The sequence below is a fragment of the Cyprinodon tularosa genome, unplaced genomic scaffold (genome assembly GCF_016077235.1).
Source record: "Cyprinodon tularosa strain WSP-4 unplaced genomic scaffold, ASM1607723v1 ctg88, whole genome shotgun sequence".
Classification (NCBI taxonomy): domain Eukaryota; kingdom Metazoa; phylum Chordata; class Actinopteri; order Cyprinodontiformes; family Cyprinodontidae; genus Cyprinodon; species Cyprinodon tularosa.
Window position 1 is genome coordinate 2,216,788 of NW_024039651.1, and position 26,741 is coordinate 2,243,528.

At 36.8% G+C, this 26,741-nt stretch overlaps 1 protein-coding gene across 2 annotated transcripts; it reads left to right on the top strand.

Moving 5' to 3' along the window:
* Positions 1-335: 335 nt before the first annotated feature.
* Positions 336-16,964, top strand: atad1a (ATPase family AAA domain containing 1a). 2 transcript variants are annotated; one of them, XM_038273587.1, is made up of 10 exons: positions 336-427; positions 809-1,009; positions 2,833-2,931; positions 3,035-3,155; positions 5,757-5,957; positions 6,149-6,255; positions 6,334-6,423; positions 8,731-8,781; positions 9,007-9,179; positions 16,380-16,964. In XM_038273587.1, the coding sequence occupies exons 2-10, from the start codon at positions 836-838 to the stop codon at positions 16,507-16,509; spliced, it is 1,146 nt and encodes a 381-aa protein (XP_038129515.1). In that variant the 5' UTR covers positions 336-427; positions 809-835; the 3' UTR covers positions 16,510-16,964. The 2 variants fall into 2 exon arrangements, with proteins under 2 accessions (XP_038129515.1, XP_038129516.1); XM_038273588.1 differs by having other exon boundaries at positions 5,781-5,957.
* Positions 16,965-26,741: the final 9,777 nt, after the last annotated feature.

The following is a 26,741-nucleotide window of genomic DNA, read 5'->3' on the forward strand; positions in this document are numbered from 1 at the left end:
TTTTTGTAAGATATCATTCATGCTCTATGTAAATGTTATATTTCTATGGTTGAATTTCCTGTAAGAACCAAATGAACCACAGATTATGCATTTGATGAAGATGGTACTAAAACTATGAAAACTTGCTTTATATTAAATAGCCAATTTACAAGATGTCATATTGATTATTTGTATATATTTCTCCTTATTTTTCTGTTGTTGTTTTAATTAAATCCTCAATTTTCATCTATTGACATTTAAGCTTTCTGTGACGTTATTGAAGACGCTGTCCAAGGTGCTAATTTCAGGTCGTTTTGTGGGAAAACACTGCCATCCAGTGGATATTTAGGGAAGGTGCATTCAGGAGCAAAAGGTTTTGTTTCTAGCCGAACCACAAAAACAGTTGCACCTTCAGTACAGTTAGCTAGCATTTGACATTTCTGTTTTGGTAAGTTCAGCTCGCTCAATTAATCTCTTTAGCTTATAGAAATGTTATATATAAACACAAATTATAAAAAAAAATAGCTTAATAGTAAACATTTCATGGTGTTAAATGACATTTGGTCAGGCTTAGCGCTTTATTACCGAGAGATGCTAACCTATGAATGTCCTTCGTTGCCTAAAGTTAATTTAATCCCTTTTCTAACTTGAATTTTAAGAGCCTTTATAATTAAACAAGCACTCTTAAATCTATTATACATAGCCCAGAACTCTCGTAATCTGAGTTAAAAGAAACTTCTCGCCATGGTGATGCGCATTTTCTTTAATTATACAAATGTTTTGTTTTTATTCCTGCTGCTGTGATGCCTTTCGCCTCTGATTCTCCCAGCCGATGGACTGATATCAGCCAGTAAAGATGCTACTGAAAGATCTGCCCAGAGAAGCCTTGATGAGGCCCCTGTCCAGGAATGAAGTGATTGGGATGTTGGTGAGGCTGAGCATCTTTGGTGCTGCTACATACTACAGCATCAAATGGGTTGTGGACGCCATGGACCCCACCTCTAAACAGAAGAGCCAGGCCAAAAAAAGGGTATGTCATCATATGGTGTCCTGCAACCCAAGCTTAAAGATACGGTCATGTTTTTGAAGCAGCATAACATTGTTTACTTTCATTTTATTTAAGTAAATTAAAGCAGTGGCAGGAAATAAACCTAATCATTATTTGCTTGTTTATTTCTGCCTTTGCTTTTACTAGTTTATTCAACCATCTTTTTGCTGCAGGGAGAACCTAAAAACATTTGCAAGGCTGTTGGTAACAAAGTGAAAGGTCTTGGAAAATGTCTTCATCCACTCTTGTCACTTAAATTTGTCTGGTTTCTGTTTGGATTTAGGTCTAAAAATTAAGGTTATGGAGAAGGAACTGATTCCATGTCTGATTAATTGTGTCTGCATCAGTTCTTGCGTATGTTTTTTTGCATCAGATAAGATTATAAGTCCATATTACTACAGATAGACCTTTTTATTTATTGTTTTGCCAAATCATTAGTGCATTCAGCAGCCTTGCCTTCAGATCATGTAAGGCACTCGCATTGCAGCTTTCTCCATTTGCTATCCATTGTTGATGTTTTTTTTTTTTTTTTTTTTTATTATAAATGTTTCTTTTTGTTTAAATTGAGACTTATGTAACATTTGATATTCTTGTGTTGTTTTTATAATTTAAATGGAGGAAGAGGAAGCAATATTGGCCTAAAGAATCATCCCTAAAGAAACAAAAGCCCATATTTTGAATTGGCTTGACTATTGTTAAAATAATTGGCATCGGCCTTAAAAAGCTGTATTGGTCAACCTCTAAGTTAAACCCCAGAAAGACTTGTTGCTTGTTAGCAGTCCTTAGAAACTTTGACCTAAAACCTTATAAAATTCTGCTTGATTAAAAGCAGAACTCACAATATACTCAAGGGGGGTCTGTCATAGGAAAACAGGTAAAATGTGTTACGTCATTAATTTAATAGGAAAATAAATATCCAACCACCAATAAGAAAGTTATTTATTTTTTTTATAACAATGATTTATTACAAAAAAATTACAATACTACAAAGTATCAATAGTTTTTTGGAATAAACAAATTTAATAACCAAAAATCCTTAAAAAACAATTTATAAGTTAGACTCAAAACATTTCTATTTGCAAAAACCTAATTAACTGAAAGTCCAAAATTGCCCGTTATTTTTATTTTAAATAATAAAGGAGTTCTGTGTCCTCCAAACTCAAAACAAGGTCCTGGAAGTGTTTCTCCATTTAAGTCTAAAATCCCATTCCGAAATAAAAAAATCCAAACGTCAAACCGCCTCTAAAAACAGATAAGCCAAAAGAGTGGTACCACCAAAAATCCCCAAAAAGAAAAATAAAGTCCAGATCACGATGGGAGCGTATTTCTTTCCCCTTGGCGGAGTCTTCTTCCACCGGATGCAGTGCGTTTTGCGCTGGGACAAACTTTTATTGCTGTTTTATCGCCTTTCTTTTAGTTTTATCTAGTTTTAAACATTCAACCAAACAAAAATCTCCCGCTGCACAGATATGACGGTGTGCATCTTCCTAACCGGTCAAACTAATTTTCTCAACACCAAAAAAACAAAAACAAAAAAAAAACAGTATTCTAATACCCAACATCAGTTTTAACCAGAGAGATTTGAAATGATATTATCAATGCAATAACAACTGTTCTACCAAACAGGAAAAGAAACATAGTGGTAACCACAACATAGTGGTTATGTTACAACCTGAAAATGCATCGATTTAAAAAAAAAAATAAATAAAATTCACCTTCACCTATATTTATTTAAAATTTACATTCTAATGCATACGTAACTTCAGCACAATGATCTTTACCTGACTTTCGTATCTTAACTTTAGGCAGAGGAGCTGATGAGGAGGATCGGCGTCGAAGGGGTCAAACTGACAGAGTACGAGATGAACATTGCATCTCTCTTAGTCGATCCCCAAACTATCAAGGTAACATCGTCCTTCTGTTTGAATAACATAGAGATTATTAAAAGCTATGTAATTCTCCATCTTTTTGGATGACATTTCTCTCCCTGACTCTGCTTTCTTCTAGGTGTCCTGGAGAGATATAGCAGGTCTGGATGACATTATTAACGAGCTGCAGGACACCGTTATACTACCCTTTCAAAAAAGACACCTTTTACCTGAATCTAAACTCTTCCAGCCTCCTAAAGGTACGCAGCTGTGGATTTCACGCAATATTAGAAGGTCTTTTATGAAACCCTATACTGAAGATAGATATATTATTTATTTTATACTCGGTTTGCCTCCAAGAAGTACAAATCCTATTCTAAATGTCCTAAATACAGTAACAAACAATTGATTTCTGTGTAGAAATTAAGGTTTATATTTATTTATCTATATATGCTTTATGCCTTTTCACTCCAGTCTAATAAGTTTTTGCCTTAGAGTCTTGCACAGTAGTTGTTCTCATCTGGTCTCATTTGGAGGATCCCCTTCAGAGATGTTAGAGCACACCTCCCACATGATAGTTTAATAAATCTTTCACAAAATGGTTGCACTTCCTTCCTAATTCCAAAATCAGTAAATTTTTGTCTAAGGAAAAAAGTCTGCAATTCCAACAGATTAGTGGCGTTTTGCTTTGGGACAAATTCTGATCAAATTGGTCACATGCTAACAATTGTTGACAAGCTGCAACTAAAATCGAGTACATTTTAAAATTTATTAAATGAGAGTCCAAATATGTTGACGGAATATTACAGTAAGTTTGGATGTAAACCGCTGACAGAAGGTGGTGCTACATGATAAAGATAAAAAGATTTAAAAAAAAGATAATTAACCGTCTAGATTGATGTACTGCTATGGAGGACCAGCTCTGACATATTTAAAAATAAATACAGAAATAAATAAATGCTCAATAAATAAATAAGCATACAATTAATTGCCACCAAAAATACAATAAACAGATAAATGTAGGTAGAAATTAAATTATACAGTGAGACGGAAATGTATATAAACTGCCTGGCCAAAAAAAAAAAGTCGCCACCTGAATTAAACTAAGCAAATAGGTACGAGCCTCCTATTGGATAATTACTGAATGGGTGATTATCTTTCAGCTGGCAACAAGTTATTTAACCCCAACTGGTGCAATGACTTGCTTCTCATTTCCTAAACATCCATGTCGAGTGACACATCCCGTGGTCGTGGAAAAGATGTTAGTCTGTTTGAGAAGGGTCAAATCATTGACATGCATCAAGCAGAGAAAACATCTAAAGAGATTGCAGAAACTAGTAAAATTGGGTTAAGAACTGTCCAGCGCATTACTAAAAACTGGAAGGATAGTGGGGACCCATCATCTTCAAGGAAGAAATGTGGCAGGAAAAAAATCCTGAATGATCGTGATCGGCGATCACTTAAACGTGTGGTGAGATCAAATGGAAGAAAAACAACAGTAGAACTCAGGGCTATGTTAAATACTGAAAGTAAGAGCATTTCCACACGCACAAAGGGAACGAAGGGAACTCAAGGGATTGGGACTGAACAGCTGTGTAGCCGTAAGAAAACCACTAATCAGTGAGGCTAACCAGAAAAAAAAGGCTTCAATTTGCTAGGGAGCATAAAGATTGGACTGTGGAGCAATGGAAGAAGGTCATGTGGTCTGATGCGTCCAGATTTACCCTGTTCCAGAGTGATGGGCGAATCAGGGTAAGAAGAGAGGCAGATGAAGTGATGCACCCACCATGCCTAGTGCATTTTTAGAAGTAAATTATAACAGTCTTAAAAGCCTATATTAAATTCACAAAAACTGGCAGAAACTTTGCTCCAGCTTTACAAAAAGTAACCTTCTATTAATCATCTGTGACCTTTTCACAGGTTCAGTTATTGCTTCTATGCTGTGGTACGTTAACTTCCAGACCAGTAACCAGCTGCATGTAATCTTCCTCAACATTTTACACCAATCAACTTTAAACAACTAAAAATAAAAACAGTAACAAACCTGCTGAGTTCTTTTTAAACAATGAAATAAGATGATGATGATGATTGTGAAAGCCATGAAACTTTTTTTCTTAATACTGGGTTTCCGCTGGTCATTAAAAATCCTTAATTGGCATTAAAATGCATTAAGTGTGATTATAGTGGCATTTAAAATACTTTATTTAAAAAAAATGTATGGAACAATTTTGTCAGATATATTGCGATATATTTGCTTCCATTTGATCGTAAAGCCATATGTTAGGAGAAAAAGAACTTGGGACATGTCTGCAGCCTGTCCACAGTAAAGATGATGAAGGACTTTGCCTTATTATATACATACAGATAGATAGATAGATAGATAGATAGATAGATAGATAGATAGATAGATAGATAGATAGATAGATAGATAGATAGATAGATAGATGAGAGTCATGGGTACTTGTTGATGACATTACAATTATATCTAAGAGCATTAAAAGGACATTAAAAAGCATTAAATTTGAGTTACTCATTCCTGTATAAACCCTGTAATAAATATAACAACATAGTTAAAGACGTTTATTCCAAAAATGTTTTTGGGTTCTTTATAACATCTTCCAGAAATTAAGAGTTAAAATAAAGCAACAATTAAAGAATTAATAGGATTTATCTTGACCTTCCTCAAGCTGTGGGTTAGACAAGGTTAAAGCATATAATGAGATTTATCCATTTGACTTTGAGAGAAATGCTTCAGCTTTATAAAAAGCCTCAGGTCGACTCGAGCTCTAAATTTAGCTGCAGTGGGTATCTAGTTCAATCTTTAGACTTCAGGCTTTCTTTCTTTCTTTTGTTGTTTACAGGTGTGTTATTGTTTGGTCCTCCGGGATGTGGGAAGACCATGATTGCCAAGGCAACAGCAAAAGCCTCTGGGTGCAAGTTTATCAACCTTCAGGCGTCCGCGCTGACGGATATGTGGTACGGGGAGTCCCAGAAACTGACCGCCGCCGTTTTCTCCTTAGCTGTTAAAATTCAACCCTGTATTATCTTTATTGATGAGATCGGTGAGTTGCACATCATGGATGTCCTGAAATACTTTATTTAAACAGAACTTAAGAGGATAATCAGATAATCCCTTTTCTTTATTTCTAGAAATAATCTCAAGCTTTTTTGATGTTATTTTAAGAGTGACAGTTTTTGTTGCGCCTTAATCTATGTAAGTTTTATTAGATAGTGTTTGGCTCTCTTATTTTAGAGTCTTTTCTAAGAAATCGCTCCAGTCTGGATCATGAGGCCACAGCCATGATGAAGGCCCAGTTCATGAGCCTGTGGGATGGGCTTGACACCTCCCTAACCACCAAGGTAAAGATAAGACAGGCTTCTCTTAAAACTGTTAAACACCTCCCAGGTAAAGATGTCTGGGCTTTTGTGAAATTGCAGGTAATGGTGATGGGAGCCACAAACAGGCCACAGGATGTAGATCCGGCGATTCTGCGAAGGATGCCTGCCACCTTTCACGTTGGCCTACCGGTAAGATGTGTGCATGCACGCTCCTACTCATGATCACAGTTATTAATCATAAAATGTGGAATAAAAATATATGTTTATTCATTTAAATAAAACTTAGCCCTGATCTACTCTAATAAGTAGTTCAAAGTTGCTTGAGCAAACAAAAAACTGCGCATTTACCTGCATGACCAAGATAGGGGCCCTGTTGGTAACAGGTGCAAAAGTGGTGCAGGAAGCTTTATTTAAATAAGGATTTTGCATGTGCTGCTTGATGTCAACATGGAGAGTTTTGGATTTATTTTGTAAATCTCAAAAGCAGGAACAATTTGCAAACAGAGCTGCTTACAAACGGCAGGTATTATCACTATATGGAGAAGATAAAGAAGAGAAAGAAACCTGTAATATCTGTTGTTGTAATGTAATAAACTGGAGGTAATGGAATATTTTCTTTTCTTTTAAGATGATATTACATTATTTTAGTCAAAAGAAAAAGGAAAGTTTGGTTTACCAGCAAATGTCTTTAAAAAAAAGGAGAAAAAAAAGGGTTCAACAGCTGTGTAATAATACAGGAGATGAAACAACAATTTTTTTCTTACCAGTGATCATTATTCCTAAAGCATAACTCGAATAACAAGAATGGGTTAAAAATAGCTGCTGCAAACTGTGTTTTTATTAGCACTAAAGATGAATGTTCAGCGACCATAACAAGCGTACATAAAGAGATAAGCCAATGAGGCAAGTTACAGCACAAAAACACAGAGAAAAGCAACTCCTCTTTGGAAATTTCCATTTTCCAGACAGACTTGTTGCTAGCTACTGGTCAGCATGATCTGATGATTGTGATTAAAAGTACAAACTGACGACACCAAGGCGACACAAAAACTCATGTCCTTCCAACTCACTATGACTCCGAACAGCACACAAGGAACACTTCTCAATGAGACGCCATTAACTGAGCTTGAAGGATTCATCCAGATGTACGAAAATGCTGTGTTTTAAGAAGGTATTTTTCTTTAAGTATCATTTCTTGCTATACAAAATGTCTACTAATTTAATTTCTAATGGTCTAAATATGTTGAGACTCACATGGACAATTCCTTCTTAGGAGAGAACTGCGACTAAGCACTGAAAAATCGACCCATATCATCAATAATTAAATTGTTAATGGTAATAGCCCAGGTGATGACTCACTCCAGGATGGTTTTACAGCTGAACACCAGAGTAAATGTTTTGAACATCTGAGGCAAACATATTACATTCCTTCAATGGGTCATACAATGATTATATAGGGTATGTGGTGCTGGTCCTTGAGGTAGCTGAATCAGGTGTGTAACATTGGTTGGGCTGAAAATGGCCTATTTGCTTTTCTATGAGCGCTAATGCCAGCCTGGTTAAAAGCCCCAGAATGAAATTACAGGTTTTCTTCCTTTTATGGTATGCTCATGAATATTTAGAGGAGCTGTGCACTGATTGGTTGGTTTACAACGCGTGAAGGTACTGAGCAAAGACGCATCATAGCAACAAGCACTCACTCACTGAAACATCAAATTGTTGATAGTAGGGTGACCAGACGTCCTCTTTTTCCCAAACATGTCGTACTTTTCATACCTAAAAAAATGTCTGGGGGTAATTTCAAAATCGTCCAGGATTATGGTTGACTACAGAGCAGCAGAAACGAGCCGTGAGCTACAGGCCTGGTCCAGGAACCCCGGCGGAGGGGGGCAGGAGCCAGCGGGGGACAGAGTGAACAAACCCGACCCAGTGATGGTAGCCTGGACACAGGCGGTACTGTGCTTCCCCCTGAGCTCTGTGCTGAGTTCCAGTCCAGTCAGCGACCCAGCAGTCGACACTTCATACCCGCCCCCCCAGGGGATGACAAAAGTACAGGCCAGAACCAAATAAGGTAACATCCCAGAGTTTAGGCCAACTCGATGCTTCGTTTGAATTCGCCCGTTTTATGGTGGAAGTTCAGAATTGTGAGGTTTTCAGAGAAAGGAGGTGTAGATGGGGTTTGAACTCCTCTTTACATCCATTCTCCCACTGAAGTATCATTATTCATCTATGAGAATGTAAACATCGGCTTTGCATTCTATGACCCCTTTCAGACAACTAAGTTCTGCCTTGTGTTGATTTATCACATTTAAAAATGTTTGGGTTTATAAGTTTACAATTTCTTTTAAAACAATAAGGGGTGAAATGACTTTTGCACACCACTGTTTGCTTTGATGACACCCTCTGTCAAGTATGTTAGAGTTTTACTTGTTTAATTCAATTGATACAAATTTCTCCTTATAACCCATAACTGATACTGTGCTTCTGTCACGCCAGAATACAAGGCAAAGAGAAGACATCCTCCGGCTGGTTCTAGCTGGAGAAAATGTAAGCTGTCATTTCTCCCCTGCTTGTCGCCTGCAGGAAACCTAATTCAGCATGCCAGTCACTTTGTCACTACTCTATTTTCTTTTCCAGTCCCCATAAAATAAATCGCAGCAAGCCTTAGCCTTCTGAGTTTGATTGACAATCAAAAACTACAGCCTAATGGCGACTAAGTGAAAAATTGTGTGTCATTTTATACAAAGCGGTTGTCCTTGTTGTTTTGCACAGCTGAGTAATGCCATAAATCTGAAAGAGATTGCTGAGAAGACCGAAGGATACTCTGGCAGTGACCTCCGGGAGCTTTGCCGCGATGCCGCCATGTACCGGGTCAGGGATTACGTCCGCAAGGAGCAAATGAGGCAGATCGCACAGCAGCTGCAGGACTATGAGGAGGAGGAAAGGTACAGCAGGTCTTACACCCTGTACAACATATGTCACAGTTACACATTCCAGCAAACCAATTATTCCTCTCCGTGTCTGTTTAATTATCTGGGTTTCCTGAAGGTTTGATTTTGAGGGATTGTTTGCTTAAAAAGAAAAGGTTTCTTCGAAGAATGTTAAAAGACACAACACAACTTAATATCGACCCATATCTTTGATTAGTTTTGAGCTTTGTAAAGCTCTTGCCAAACGTTTAGAAAAATTAACTCCTTGTTTTATCCACTGAGATTAAAATGGCTTCATAAAGGGATAACATGCAGCTACAAATATGTGCAGATTAATAAACTAATAGGCTACTCCTACAGTGAAAGTATCAAAACCCTACATATCACTAGACACAGAAAGAACAACTTTGATAGAGTTAATTAGACGTATTTTTTTGCATCTTTACGTACATTTGGCTTTGGTGATGGTTCATTAAATTTGCTAAAAATATTATTCAGCTCAACAATCGCATGAATTAATTATAAGAACAAATAATTAAACTTCTACATAATCTGCAGAGGGGCACTAGGCAAAGATGTCCGCTCTATCCCTTATTGTTTGCTATCTTTCTTGAACCAGTCCTTGCAGCAATCTGGCAAAGCAATGATATTAAAGCTATTAAATGCAGGAACATAGAACCCTAAAATCAGTCTTTATGCAGACGATGTATTAGTCTTTCATCGGCACTCAAAAGCCTCGGTCTCTTGAGAAATTCAATTGTTAGAATTGTTCTAAAGAATCTGATTACTCTATATACTGTTCAAAATCCACCTTCCAACCTATTAATTGTAGTGTCCAAAAGGCCCCCAATATGCAACTGCAGACAGGGAATATAAAATATTTAGGTATCAACATTTCTCACACCTTGATTGTCACAACTTCAGGCTTTGCACGGTATGGCAGTGTGAGCTTCATATGGACAATGGTCCATTGTTGGGAACAATAGGCATGGGGTGGCTAATTTGGGTTATAATCCCTGCTGTTCTTGGAATTGTTAAATGTCAGAGTTGAAATTAAATTCTTTCAAACACAAAAAAGAAATAGTATCTAGTACACATTGAAAGAACATTAAGAAAGAAAATATGAGTTCTAAAATAATACCTCACTTTAAATGAATAGCGCTGGAGATTCCTAGAAATTCCAGGTTGAAACCAGTTATTACAATTCAATGTTAATCTTTTACACAAAATTTGATGACAGTCACATTTCTTTCCTGATTGCCTTTTATGAAGCTGTTGATTGCCCTCTTTGACATTCTCCCTTTTTTTTCCTCTCTTCATTTTCCTTAAATTTGTAAACTCCTTATCAATTATGTTGAAAAAAATGTAATAAATAAATCCTAGTCCACAAACATTCACATGTTTACCGGTACTTAAACTTTTCCGTTGTATGTTCACATTTATGGATTGCATCCAAAAATCGTGCTACCCACTGAGTGCTACCCAAATTCTTTATTGATTGAACATGCCAATGCCATGGGAGTTTGGTATCAGGTGTTCAAGGATACACTATATTACTAAATACTAAGCTTAAACTACAGATATATACCACCCTGATTAATATTGTGTAATCACGGTAGGTTTTGCCTTCCACATACATGGATATCTAAGGGATACCTGCTGCTCTAGAAGCTTTTTTTTATGTTTACTTTGGTTTTCTGATGTCTTCTTTTTGCTGCTGTTAGGCTCTCTGTTTTCTGTTCCTCTCGTCTCATACGGGTGTGAAAACATACTTAAATACTTACATGAAGATACATGAATATCTTCTATTTTTGCTGTTTTGTGTGCGTCCATATGTTTTTTCCTGTCTCCATCTCTTTCTCTCTCCCCTTACTTCTTATCCGCTCGTTTTTTCCTCTCCTTTCCGTCTCCGTTTCATAAATGATTTTTAATAAAGTTTCATACACAGGTACCAAGCTGAAACTTAAAGCAACAGTTATAAAGGTCTGCTTGTGAAAGCAAATCTGTTGTGCTTCTAGCTTTTGGGCATCCAAGGCTATATTGGCAACACAGGATACAACAAATAATAATTATAAAAAAAGACATAACACCTTGTAAGTTTGAGTTAGTTTGAGAAAGTACACAGATGTGCAGCTAGTATCTTTGGTTAAAAAATAATTTTGCATAATAACAGGAAAGGGTTAGATATGTTCATTTCAGCCATCATAAATATAATATGTAATTTAGCAGTGCAGCAGGAGCAGCTAATTACTCTCTTTATGCTGGTACCACCACTTTCATTTCCACTGCTGACTGGTTGGACCTGCTCTGCAATTAGAGGGAAACTAAATTTGTGATGAAATTATACCTTCCAGGTTTTAATTCAGATTTTAATTTGTTACATTTCTGTAAAAAATCTTCAAAAGAAATCGTCTGTCAGCGCATTACAGGTGTTTCAGTGTAGGGAGCCCCACCTGTGTACCAGAGGAGACTCAAATGTTTACGCATAGGTACCGCTCTGTAGGCTATACATGTTAGAAACACTGCAAGGTGGTAGAAAGGAAAATAATCAGAACACAACATTTGTTTAGAAATTACCATTTGTGAGAACAAAATATGAAAACATAAAGTATTAAAGCGTTAAATCTTAAGTGTTAAGCTACAGCATTTAGAATGTATATGTTTTTTCATTTGAATTTGAAGGCATAAATTATATAGAATGTGTTTGTTAAACACTGAAGGAAAAACAAATAGACTGAAGAGTTTTTTTTTTTTTTTTTTTTTTTTAAAGACCTGTTTAGGGAAGCTTACTCCAGTAGAGGGCAGCTGAAGCACTCTGCAGGAGTTTTCAGTGAGGCAGCCACTCACTCCAAGTGCTTATTTTAAAAGTAGCTCTAAATTTTCAGAACAGTGCTGTTGTTGTAGCTTTGAAAAGCCATCTTCTCCACCTGTGCACAAAAAACTCACCTCAAGCCTGTGTAAATAAACTGTTGAAGTGATCAACAGTAGAGATGGGCTACTGACGCACAATTTCTATTTTAAAAATAAAAAATAAAAAAATTTATAAAAATTATAAAAATGTATTAATTTATTTATTTTTTTATTAAATTAATGAAACCATTCAAAAAAATCCACAGTGGAGGCTGTAGGCTTTGCTTTGTGCAGGCGGTCTGGAGCGCAGCGGGGCAGAGCGCTGATGGAATATGTGGGATTTCGGGGTTAGCATGACATGTTGGTCATGTTGCTGTTAGCATAAACAAAACGTGTTGCACAATGCTTGCACACTGTTGCACTTTTATCCACAACTTTCTTTCCGCCGTCATCGTAGGTCACTCTAAATGCAAAGCGGTCCCATACAGCATACCTATAAAGTGCTGCTGGCGCGTCTTCCAACTCCTGTTCTTTTCCAATCGCCATACCCACACAATTCTGCACAACAACTGATTTTTTTCTGCTACACCCGGCTACGCTGCCACAGTCCATTCCATCCCTAATAAATATATATATATATATATATATTAGGGATGGGACGATTTATGAAAACCGTCAGAATCGTTCGGTTCGACTGTCACGGTTCGGTTCGCGTGTGTTTCGTTCGGTTCAAGCGCTGCTCCTTTTTCTCATAGAGGAAGCGATTACACTCCAGAGCAGAAGGTGGCGGTACTGCGACCAAAGCCAACCGCCAGTAGTAAACAAGAAGAAGAAGAAGCGAAGCAGCTTAGCCGGGTGTAGCAGGGAAAAAAATCAATTGTTGTCGGACTGGCGAGTGGGAAAGAACAGGAGTTGGAAGACGCGCCAGCAGCACTTTATAGGTCTGCTGTAAGGGAGCGCTTTGCATTTAGAGTGACCTACGATGACAGCGCAAAGAAAGTTGTGGATAAAAGTGCAACAGTGTGCAAGCATTGTGCAACACGTTTTGTTTATGCTAACAGCAACATGTCATGCTAACTCCGAAATCCCTCATACTCCGTCAGCAACCCCCCCTGCGCTCCAGACCGGCTGCTCAAAGCAAAGCGTACAGCCTCCACTGTGGCTTTGTCTTCTTCCCTCTGAGTTCCTTGGAGATGGTAGAGAGCAAGTAACCTGACAACAGCCAGATGCAGAGCGAGACATGCATCTGGCTGTTGTCAGGTTAGAGAGCATGCGCCAGATGATTAAATTCAAAGCAGCAAAACATAGGGAAATGATCCAGGGTTTCCGCGGATCATTTAAAATAATTACAATCCATTATTTTTGGGGGGAGTTTTTCATTAATTTCATAATTTTTTATGGGATTTCGGTGTAACAATCAACATGTATCGAATCGAACCGAAAACCGTGACCAGAAACCGTGAATCGAACCGAACCGTGGATTTTGTGAACCGTTCCACCCCTAATATATATATATATATGTATATATATATATATATATATATACATATATATATATATATATATATATATATATATATATATATATATATATATACATACAGTATATGAGAGTCATGGGTACTTGTTTAATTTCTAAGAGCATTAAAAAGCATTAAATTAGAGTTACTCATTCCTGAATAAACCCTGCGTCTGCTGTGCTCTCCTATATCTCCTGCAGTTAGCCAAGATGCTAGCCACGGGGAGCCATAGCCTCTACTCTACTCTCTGACTCCCTTGCGAGCTTCTCCAAATTACCGCTGTCCTCCTGCTGGCTGCACGTAGCCTCTCCCTTTCCTTCATACTCTGTTCACTTGTGAGACTTATTAGATCTTCCGCCGTTATCCTTTAATTCTCCACAGTTAGCTTCTGTCAGCTGTAGCCTCTCCAAGCACTGGCACTATTAGAGCTAACTTTAAAGCTTGTCTTTTAAAAGACGGTTTTCTTGGTATTCAAAAATCATTATGTCTCAACCAACATGTAAAATCTACTCAGAGTACTGTATACCTCTGTGGTTGCTAGACAAATGTTTACCCCTCCGATTAGCTGATGATTCTTTTACACTTGAACTGGAGTAATAGACGGGTTGCTGGCCGTTTTACTTCTTCACTAGTTTGTCACTTACAGACTTACATCTCTCAACCCAAAATAACAGCCAAAAGCTTTGTCCTCTAGAAGGTATTTTTCATTTTCTAGCGGGTGGGCATCATTCTTCATTCGGTTTTGTCTCGGAGGAAATTGAGCTCTGATGGAGAAAGGACTAAAGTAAAGGAATACGACTTGTGTTTGTAGAAAGTAAATGTTGAGTTCAAATCCAGCTTAGATAGTTTTCTTGGCTTGATGATTTTAGCAGATCTCCAGCTCCTCAGCATAAACAGACTGTTTGAAATCTGTTTGTCTGAATGAATGTTTGCTTTACCTCTGAGCGGATCTTTGTAAAAGAGGAAAGAAAAAGAACCACTAGTTTGGAAAGATGTCATACCTCTCTATCAAAAGCCATTTTCTCTATTATTCTGCACAGAGCAAAGTTTTGTTTATTGTTGACTTTTACACTAATTCTACCATTAGAAGTTTTGGTTGACTCCCTAAAAACATCATCAACACCACAGAGCTCTGGAAGTCATTAAGCCAGATGGATCTAATTGACTTTACAATCAGCTTTTATAAGATTATCTGATTTGTGTTACACATTTCGGCACTGTTGCCAAGCAACCACTAAAATATCCAGGTTCATTATTGCTTAAAAAATAATTTTTCTTTTCAGAGCTCCATACATAGAAGGTTCCATTATGACGGCGTGAAACATGTGGCGTCAAATGAGCATTCACAGAAAAGAGCAAACTCTCTCCTCACACATACAGCTATAATCTACTTCTACACTATAATGTAATTCTTATTAGGTCCTAATGATACTGCAAACTTTCTCATTTAGAAGTTAGTTTGCTTCATTAACAGAAATATAAAACAAGAACATTTACGACCCTTAGAATTAATATTGAAAGTAAAAACGTGGAAAGTAGAAAGAAGTGGTTTAAAGATTCCTACAGAAGCCCTGATTGCTGTTTGCTAAAAAAAAAAAAAAACATGCTGTGGTAAAGGCAAACGTGGTGCTCTGTATTGGAGAAAACTACCACCACATGTCGCCATCAACATGCAGTCCTCATGGTTGAACATGGTGGACAGTATCATGCTACAGGGATTCTTCAGCAGAGACAAAGGAGCTGCATAGAGGAGATGGAAAATTGATGGAGCTAAAAATGCAGGACTTTCCTGAAGGGAATTCAGAGTATCACCTTCCAGTCCGAGAAAAGTCCCAATCATAAAGATAGAACTTTGTTAAAGTCCAGGCATAAACCTATATGAAAACATGATGCAAGACTCTGAAAGTGTTTTTTCTCTGATGCACTTTTACCTTTAGTTAACTTTACAAAGAAAAAAGCGAGAATAATTCAGCCTCTAGATTTGCAGAGCTGGGAAATGCATACAGTATGCATCCTAAAACGATTGCAGCTTTAATTGCAAGTTTCTCTTAGCACTGAGAAGTCTTGTAGGGAAAAAAAGAATGCGTGACATGTCTGTCAGATTTTTTTTTTTAATATATATATATATATTTATTTAGAATTGATTTCTCACAACTTCTCAGTTTCTTCCAAAACCTTTTGGTCTATTGCCTAAACCAGGGGTGTCCAACCCTGGTCCTCATGATCTACTAACCTGCAGATTTTAGATGTGTCCTTCCTCCAACGTGGCTAATTCAAATGATAGAAATATATCTTCATCATGCCATCAAGTTTGGCAAAGGACTGGTAGTGAGGCCATAATTTGATGCAGCTGTTTTGTTGCAGGGATGCATCTAAAACCTAAAACAAAGTAGGAAAAAGCTGAAGAACACTGCAAAAAGATCTAGAAATAAGTCTATCCTTAAGTTTATTAGGTATATAGGATTATTTGCAAATGGAATGAGTGTTTTTACTCTTAAAATAAGATAATTAGATAATATACACTTGAAATAAGACAATGCAATTTGTTTTTAAAGTGGAAATTTTCTTGCGCCATTGGCGAAGTGTCCAACTTTCCTTCTCAATAAAAAAGCACTTATTTTAAGAAAATTTTACTTATTTAGATTTCTTCTTTTTTTTCCTTTTTTTTTTGCAGTGAAGTATGACCAATTTAACAAAATTAGATCTGATTAAATTGTCTCTGCTTAAGGGTGACGTGTTGTGAATTTGCATTGGCTTGTGATAAAGAAATGGTAAACAAAGCAGACTGAGCCATGTCACTGCTGAATGCAGATATAAGTTATAATTCTCACCTCCTTCGTTTCAGGCCTGTTGATGAGGATCGGCTAAGGCCTGTGACCCAGCTGGACCTCCTCTTCGGCCTTGACAAGATGAAGGAATCCAAGCAGGCCACATCCGTCATCCTACGGCGGGTAGCAGAGGTCCCTCTGGACTGAACGCTGCTGTTTGGGGAAAATGCCATTCATTTTTACTTTCGGTTTTCACTTTACGTTCCAACTCTGAGAGCAGACCAGCTGTAGAACGTGCCTTTTCAAAGGGTAAAATGCAAAAATACAGTTTTTCTGACTTCCTCATTGCGTGGCAAAATGCAGCATCCATGCAATGAGGTGGAATATAAGAGACTCTGCAAAACTGACTGGTAACTTGCACGAGACCGAGCTGTCAATCATTGTTTGTTGAGGAGCACAAAGGGATGATCATCAACATTTTAGATAAGGTCAAATGACATTAACTTCCCTGATAGGTGGTCAGAAGCAGAGCAGCTAATAAACACATAACCTGCAGGGCATGGTGGCCCTCGGAGCAGAGTACTCCCCCACATGGTTTAATTTATTCCCAGGACAGGATTATCTCCTTAAATTGTCAGACAGAGTGCAGATCCATCAAGAAACAATGAATTGGGTAAAAAAAAAATTATAAACAGTGTTTTGAAGACAATTGCTTTTCAGCCTTAGTGTTGTTCTCTCATGTGTGTTCACGTTTTTTTTTTTTTTTTTTTTTCAGGGGTTGCAACTTTATTTTCATCAAGTACATCCATGCAGTTATAGTCTAGTTGTAAACCAGCATGTGGGATCTAAAGCTTTGCTCTCAAGGAGGTCTGATCTAAACGTTTCTTATCAAATAATTATGCTAGGTAACATTTTTGGCCTGAATTTGCCTAAAAAAAGTGTCTAATGGTTTGGTATTAATAATGCTTTTGTGCATATGTCTTGAGATGAAAACTGAGCCAAATGTAGTTCACAAGAAGTTTTTAATGAAAATCAGCCATGATGATATAAACCAAGGCAGCATATAAATATCAAACTCCTCAACAGTTTATTAGGCTGTAATAAAATGCTTAGTCATATCGTTTTTTTTATTTGTTGTTGTTTTTTTTTTACAGAACAGATAAACTATTACCGTAGTCGAGAGGTTTCATTCAAACTAGGCATGGGCCAGTTAGTTCTTATAAAAATAACTTTTAATTTTCCTACAGTTTAAAATGCTTTTTATTGAGATTCGAAAGAAGCTGAGAGGAGGTTTCTCAGCTGAGCACTGCTTCAGCTGGCTGAAAGAAGAAAGATCTTGCTGTGTAAAGACATTGTGGGAAAACATGTACTGTAATCATCATGCTCATTTGCAAACCACTTATAGCAGGAATTGTTGTTATCATTGTTGTTGTTATTCTGTTTTAAATTATTTTCCCAGGATTTTGAATTGAACATGGGTTTCCTCACTCAATAAAGTGTAGTTTTTATTAAGCCTTTTAAATTTTTTTTTGCCATATATTTTTTGTTTTTCTAGTGAGTTGGAGCCTCATCTGTGGCCATCTGGTCACAGTATGTGTAAAATGGATCCACTGTGGTTGTTATGCAGCTGTTTCTCTTGCTTATGCACTGAGTGAATCGGGTCATCCTTATTATTCACCCATGTGGTGGCGCTGTAGATTCACTATCCTGTTACAGAGGCAGCTGTTACATTGCTTTTATTTAGAGCCATGTTATTGCACTATTGGAAATAAATGAAGTGCTGTGTTGTTTCTCCCTTATTGGTTTATCCAGTGATGTTGAGACATCTGTTGCTCTTCATTAGAGAACCTCAGGTGACAGTTAAAGGTCAGAATGATGCCATGTGAGCCACTGCTGCTCGTGAGCTTAAGTGAAATCTCTAAACGTTTTCTCTCGGTGCAATATCATTGATGAGATCCCATCAGTTATCAGCGTAGACACTCCCCATTAATATAAAATGATATGAATATAAGAATGTCTGTATGTATTCAATGTGAAGTTAAATTGTTCTGTAAATCATATTTATTAAATTATGTTTATTCTCACATTTTAGCTTGTTTCCTATATTATTATTTAATCGCATTAGAACCATTTTTTTTTATAGATATGGTTCTGTAGGATGTGGAACTTTGTCCTACAAAGTTAGGGTCGCTGCTTGATCCCCATCTCCATCCATCTTAGACGTCATGTCCTTGGAGAAGAGACTTCACCTGCGGTGCTTACTGACTTACAGTACAGACCAAAAGTTTAGACACACCTTTTCATTCAAAGAGTTTTCTTTATTTTTTTCATGACTATGAAAATTGTATATTCACACTGAAGGCATCAAAACTATGAATTAAAACATTAACACAAAAAATTATGAAACAACTGAAAATATGTCTTATATTCTAGGTTCTTAAAGGTAGCCACCTTTTGCTTTGATGACTGCTTCGCACACTCTTGGCATATTCTCTTGATGAGCTTCAAGAGGTAGTCACCTGAAATGGTTTTCACTTAACAGGCGTCCTCTGTCAGGTTTAATAAATGGGATTTCTTGCCTTATAAAAGGGGTTGGAAACATCAGTTGTATTGTGCAGAAGAGTCAGGTGGATACACAGCTGACTGTTAGAATTTGTATTATGGCAAGAAAAAAAGCAGCTAAGCACCCCAAACACACCTCCAGGCTGTGTAAGGGCTATTTGACCAAGAAGGAGAGTGATAGGGTGCTGTGCCAGATGACCAGGCCTAGACAATCACCAGACCTGAACCCAGTCGAGATGGTTTGGGTGAGCTGGACCGCAGAGTGAAGGCAAAAGGGCCAACAAGTGCTATGCCTCTCTGGGAACTCCTTCAAGACTGTTGAAAGAGCATTTCAGGTGAATACCTCTTGAAGCTCATCATCAGAATGCCAAGAGTGTGTAAAGCAGTAATCAAAGCAAAAGGTGGCTACTTTGAAGTACTTAGAATATAAGACATATTTTCAGTTGTTTCACAGTGTTTTGTTAAGTATATAATTCCACATGTGTTAATTCATAGTTTTGATGCCTTCAGTGTGAATCTTCAATTTTCATAGTTGTGAAAATAAAGAAAACTCTTTCAATAAAAAGGTGTGTCTAAACTTTTGGTCTGTACTGTATATACAAATACAATTATTTTCAAAATTTGCCTTTAAAAAATCAAACTATGTGACTACCTGAATTTGCATTTTTTCATCAAGGAAAATTTGTTGGTACCCCTCATTTAATGAAAGAAAGAAACAAACAAAGGTCACAGTAAAAACTTAAATTTACCAAAAGTAATAAAAAACTAAAAAAATATATATTATATTTTTAAAGAAATGAAAGTCAGACGTGTCCTCTGAACCATGCTTCAATGATTTAAAGAATGAATGAATTTTGTTGCAAACGTGTTTAAACCTTAAGACATTTTTGTAGGCACATCTTTAAAAAGGTAAAACATAAATGTTTTGTTGCCTATATAAAGAAGTGGAATTATGAAATGGATGAAATAAAGTTTCAGAGAGCAATAGTATAGTGTAGAGCAATAATAGCATAGATCTTTCATGAATTATATTTCTAATCGTCCCATGCATTTCTTTGTATTGAATACTTGCTCAGAGCTTCTGAATGGCAGAATACTTTGGAGGAAAACAGCCTTTGGTTCCACTGAGGTGTAATTTTAGCCCATGATGCTTTGAAGGCGACACCTTCATTGTTTGGTCTGGTGTCCCTGATCTTTCTTATAATACAGCATAAAATCTGTACATGGATTTTTCTAGTCAGTTAAGCTCAGTAACACTGTGGTCACAGGTAGAGAGGAAAGGTACTTAGACTTGTCAGAAAATATCCCGCATAAAGCATGAAAAGCTCTTGGAAGTTTGCTTCAATATTCTTTTAGAAAGTCATAAAGATGTTATAGGTCGGAGATCTTCAACAGGGGGTCTGCAACCCTTAGGGGGTCCACTGAGGTACTGTATGGGGGTCGCGAAAGTTTTGATTGATTAGACTTTTTTTTTTTTATATTCCCCCCTCGCAATTTTTCCACTAATTGAAATGTCTTTAAATCCACATTAACATGAATTCAACACACTGTAGTAAACAGATAAATGGAGGCAGAAGATGTCTTTCAGTCATCAATGCACACATTCAGCGACACACAGGAGCTCTTTCAAGCTGGGCACCGTTTCATTCACAACACCTGTCCAATCAACCAGGAATCAGAATCAGAAATACTTTAATAATCCCAGGGAGAAATTACTTTCATTACATTACTCCATATGTAATAGAGTGACTATAGGACCAGTTTGATATAACATAATTTCATACAATATATATAAAATTAGGGGATCCCCACTCCATCTCGCCATTAGTTTGGGCGTCCTTGGCCTGGAAAACTCTGCAATAGGTATTAAAGGAACAGGTATAGGCAGGTTGAAATCTTATTTGTACAACAGATTTTAGTTTGTTATTGATAAAACAACTTAAAGCTTTAGGATTATTTGTGGAATTTCCCAGAATTCTGTGCTAGGGCCAATTCTCATCTGCTTATGCTTCTAATTGGTAGAATTATCAATACAGCAGTGGATTCTTTTCCACTGTTATGTTGCTGATATAAGCTGCAGTTGTCCATAAATGTTTTTTTAATTTAGACAGAAGTTATGGTCTGTGGACTAGAGTCTTTGAAAAATGAACCTAAATAGTCACTACATCTGGATGGGATTATATTTGCCCCCAATAGTAACCCTCTGTATTATTTTTGATCAGGAATTTTCATTTAAATCTTAGTAGCCTTTTCGTATTATATCCCTGGAACATCGCAAAATTAGAAATATCAAGGGGTGATGCTGAAAAACTAGTCCATTTATCTGTGACTTCAAGGCTGGACTATTTTAGTTCTTTACTATCAGGAAGTCCACAAAATGCAGTTAAAAGCTGATTCAAAATGAAAAGTAAACTATGTAATCATGTGTTTCTTGAGCATAACAACATAGAAGCTGAAAAGTGTGATGCATATAAAATGAAGCACAAAACAAGTACATTTGAGAGATAGAAAAAATATACTGGGCTAAAAGCCAATGAGAAAAAGGTTTGTTTTCAGATGGAGCCTATCTGACCACCAGTGGCAGTTTATTCCACATCTTAGGAGCCAGAACTGCAAAAACTGCCTCATCTATGTTTATAACAAGACTTTGGGACAGATAAAATTATCTGGTGTGCAGATCTAAGAAACCACACAGTTGTGTAGGAGTGGAGCAGTACAAATTAATGAGAAGGGGCCAGCCCATTTTGGCACTTAAGAGTAATAGAGTTTTCTTTAAATGGATTTGAGATTTAACAGCTAATGGAGGGATGCTAAAACTTGAGCTAAGGTTTATTTTTACCAGTTAAAAATCAAGCTGGGGGTGTGCTTCGGTGGCACAGTGGTTAGCGCACAATAGACATAAATAGAGGCTTTAGTCCTCGATGTGGCCGACCCGGGTCAAATCCAACTTATGGTCCTTTGCTGCATGTCTCTCCCCCTCTCTCATATCCCCTTTCCTGTCAGCCTACTGTCCAAAAATTAAAAAATCGAGCTACTAGTGCAATAAAAATAAAATAAAGTTGAGCTGCATCATTCTGTACCAGTTAATGCCATGAAACAGTATGAATAAACTGAACTGAAGAGGCTTAAGACAAGAAATGTGACATTTGGAAACAGTGTGAGGATTTATCTATAATAGTGACTCTTTGTGCAATGAATCTAGCCTCAATCCACCTTTAAAGGACTCAAAAAATTTTCATTCAAACTTTTTTTGCAATCAACTTAATACTTATACATGTGCATGTTGCTCTTATTCCTTTTCCAACCACACTTTTTCCTCCCACTAACTTTCTATGAATATGCTGAAGTATAGCACTATCAATAACCAGCTTCATAACTTTTGAGGCTTACCTCTTAAGGTAGGTATCAGTCACTGTCTCTAGCAGCCAGAGACATTTGGAGGCCCAGGAAACCTTTCCAGATTTTTTGTATTTCATTCTCTGATTAGGCGGGACAAATAAAAGTCTTCAGTATTTAACTTTTAAATGATATACACATTTTTAAGGGCTCAATTTTGGAAAGAAATAAATATTGTTGTCTAATGAATCTGTTGTTTATGAGTTTTACTGTCTTTCTTTTGTTCTTGGACACCCTTTTCTGCTACAGAGCATGGACTGCTCCACATCATTGTGCCCATCATGATTTTTACCATGTATCAGAGGATGTTTGGAAGAATGTTAAAAATAATTAAAGCTGAGGCAGGACTGGGCCCTTAAACATGACGAGGATTCAGAATATTCTACCGAGGAGTGTCTGAAATTCAGAAAATGTTAAGTTCTGGGTTAAGCAAATTTCTAGGTCTTGATCTCTTTAAGATGTGGTAAATTAAACAGTGCAAAAAAAAAAAACTTTTGACAACTGAGGAAGGGAGTAAACTCAGAAATGGGATTTCAATGGATCTTTGTGGGACTTTCACCTTAATTAAGTGATAACAGCAATGTTTTAAAATGACGAATAATGTTGCTTGTGTTTTGAGCAGATTTGAGAAGATATGAATATGTCATCTCCTTTGATAGCTTACCTACTAGTAGTGCATCTATTAACTTAGAGTAAAAATGCTCACAAAGTCCATTTTAATTTAACCTAAATATAAGAGCCTGACATCTCCATATTAAAGCAGTTTTCACTTCTCTATGAGATGTAACCTTTGGTAATACCAGTGCAGTGTGGCACCTGTAATCCCTGTGGGAATTTTATGAGTTTCCTCATTAGAAAGGAATGCATTTTCAGTTTGTTTTTTTTTATTTCTTTTTTAGCAAGCAGAGGAACGTTGCTTTTTTGGGTCAGACCTCTTCTAAACTGTTTATAAATTCTTGAGCTGCTGCAGTCAGTTTCTACCTCCTTGAGGGATGCATTAGTAAGCTATAGTTGGCTCTGATCAGCTCCTTTTCCACCATTCAGCAGCTGTTTGTTGCAGCTCACTGAATGCTTCACAAAAGCTGTGCATGTTCAATGAGTCTGCTTCTCATTTACTGACAGCCAGGCTTCAGTCTGAGGTTTAGGTGTCTGGCTGTGCTCATCAGTGTGATGTAGCCCACTTTACTATGAGTTAAAAGTAAGAAATCTTTTGGGGTTTATAATGTTTATCATACAATGACTAGGATGAAAATATTCTACCTTGGGTTGAAGTTACTTCCGAACGCTTTCCAGCATCAGCTAGTCTGCTTATCTCCAGACCAGTTTAACACATCACTTTATCTGAGTTTTAGAAAGGCTAAACTAAAGACTGAAGGATTATTAATCCATAAATCTCTGGATCTCAAAGCAGAAAAATATGCAGGAGTTGGTCAGGATAAACCCTGGATATTAATCCAATATTTAACAGGCATTAGTGTTTTTGTATTTGCACCATTAATCTCAATCATATCAGAAGTAGGGTTCTGTTGACGGGAATCACCATCTCCAGTCCCCCTGCCCTCTTCTGCCATCTAATGTCTGCCCGTCGTTCACTGCTAGGCTCCAAAACAGCGATCAGAAGCCCTAATTACAGTTATTGGGGATGGATCATTACCTGGAGAACTAGATCCAAGTAAGAAACAGAGGAAATCTAATTGGGTTGTAAATTTGGGGGACTGAGAGTAAAACAAATTTGAAGGTTATTGTTGCATCTGATTAGCTGATTGCTGTCTTTTATAGGATCTTCATGTACATGCCAATTGCAGGAAACCCTTTGACCAGACCCAAAACTGTCCTACAGTAGATAGATGCACCTGAGCTTAACCAATACTTGAATGAGCATATTAGAATAAAAAGATACTCCCAGAGAAGTCCTTAAATAATTCAACTGCAGTAAAACAAAATATAATTTAAATCCTTTCCAATTATTACATTAAAAATTATTATTGCAAAGCAGCTTCTAAATCAAGATCTGTTTTAATTTTGCAAACTAAACTGATATATACTATTTAGAGACAATTAGGGGTTAGTAGATATACTCAAATGATCTGTTTCTTAAAGGAATAGTACACCCAAAACATGATTAGCCTTCATTTTCTACTCACCCCCATGCTGAACAACACTCTGGAGTACTTTTTTGATATCTCAAATGCATCTGGAGATCTGGGAGGCTTCTTGCTGTCTGCTGACATTCAAATAATGGAGGTCTATGGTGCCCGAGACAGAAAGGTCCATAAAAGTCCACAAAAAACGTGTCAATATTCCTCCATACTGCTCGTCCAATGTATTCCAAGTGTCCTGAGTGGGTAGCATCCAGAATTTACTCGAAACGAAGTCATTTAGAATGTTTTTAGAGCATAAACAGTAGTGTATAGGATTTCCTGAAAGCGCGCGCCTGCGCGTTCAGGACGCTACGGAAGCCGGCAGACCAAATCAGATGAAAGTGCGCATTCAGTGTCTGCTCTGCCGATAATGCAAGCGTAGAAGAAGAAATGTGCTGTTTACCTGTGCAAAGAAAGAAACAACGAAAGAAAAATGTCTGAGAACTTCAGTGTTGAGTAAGAGCAGGAGTTCTTTGCCGAGCTGAATGCGCACTTTCGTCTGGTTTGGTCTGCCGCGGTTTCCGTAGCGTCGTGAACGCGCTTTTAGGAAATCCTATACACTACTGTTTATGCTCTAAAAACATTCTAAACGACTTCGTTTCGAGTAAATTCTGGATGCTAGCCACTCAGGACACTTGGAATACATTGGACGAGCAGTATGGAGGAATATTGACACGTTTTTTGTGGACTTTTATGGACCTTTCTGTCTCGGGCACCATAGACCTCCATTATTTGAATGTCAGCAGACAGCAAGAAGCCTCCCAGATCTCCAGATGCATTTGAGATATCAAAAAAGTACTCCAGGGTGTTGTTCAGCATGGGGGTGAGTAGAAAATGAAGGCTAATCATGTTTTGGGTGTACTATTCCTTTAACAACACTACAACAAATATAAATCTAGATAAGTCATTTTTGCTTGAAATAAGTGCATTGTTTTCTTGAATTGAGGAGGGAAGTGAGACATTTTGCCAATGCAACAAGACGAATTATATTCAAAATAAGAAAAAAAACTTTTATATTTTCTTATTTGAAGTGCATAATATTTAATCATCTTATTTTAAAAGAAAAAATACTCATTCCATTGGCAGATCACCTAATTTACCTACTGAAATTAAGGTTAAATACACTTAATTTATATATATATTTTTTTTTTATTATTTCTAGATTGTTTTTCCAGATAGAAAAACTTTAGAATTATTAGATAATTTATCTTGTTTTAAAACAGATAATTTCACCTGGTTTGAGTTGCTTTTCCATGGGATTTATTTTATTTTATTTTTTTACTGAATCAAACAGTTCTTGGTATATTTGGCATAAGTGGTAAACCTTTAAATAAGTAACAATAGTCTATAAAGTCCAATAACCAACAGCAAAGCCAATCCTCATCGGAAGATGAAGCCTGTGTGCCTTGAGACTCCGCAGGTTTTTTAGTTTTGAACATAAAAACAGATATGATCACTGTTAGTGAAGACTTTTATGTAAATAAGTAATTGACAGTTAATTATTGATATCTAAAAATGTTTAATTATGTGAAAGGTATATTCACAGATCTTATTCACAGAACATACATTTTTAGCTCTTCTTCATCATTTATATTCCTTATCTCAGCAGACCATAACACATGCCAACATCTTTATCAAAAAGAATTTCTGGCACACCAATGCACCCTTTCCTCGGATTCTGTGCCAACATTAAAAATATATTATCAGTGCTATTGCTCAAACTAGATCTTCTGACTCACTTTCCTGGTTTTCTAACACTAGACTGGACTGCTGGTATTAATCACTATACTGTATTAATTTTTATTGTACAGTGGAATACTTCTTCATTACTGCAACATTTAGTGAACTGTTTGCAAAGTAAAGGCATCACAAAAAGAATCATATTTTCAGATTTACAGGTTGTTGGTTTTTTTGCTTTATATTACAAATTATCCTAGTTGACTTTATCAAAATTGTAATAGGCTGTAAATTATCCATATGAATTGTATACATGATATTGAATTAATTTTCAAATTGTTTAGATTGCTTTAGATGTTGCTCTATTTCGATCAACACTATGATGATTGTTTACAAATATTTTGTTTTGATTTAATATCAATAGTTTCCAATGACTTCTTTTACTTTATTTTGTATCTTACATGATGCCATAGCCAATAAGGACCAGCCTCATTAAATATGTACAGCAGTAGCTATTCCAAATATCCCTACTTTCCTTGATGGGCCCTTGGCTGGTCCCCTACAATTCCTTTTTAAACATATATCTTTGTACTAAAATATTCTTTTTGTCATGATTTGTGGACATTAAGATCTATAGAGAAGCACCTTCTCCTGGTCAGACCC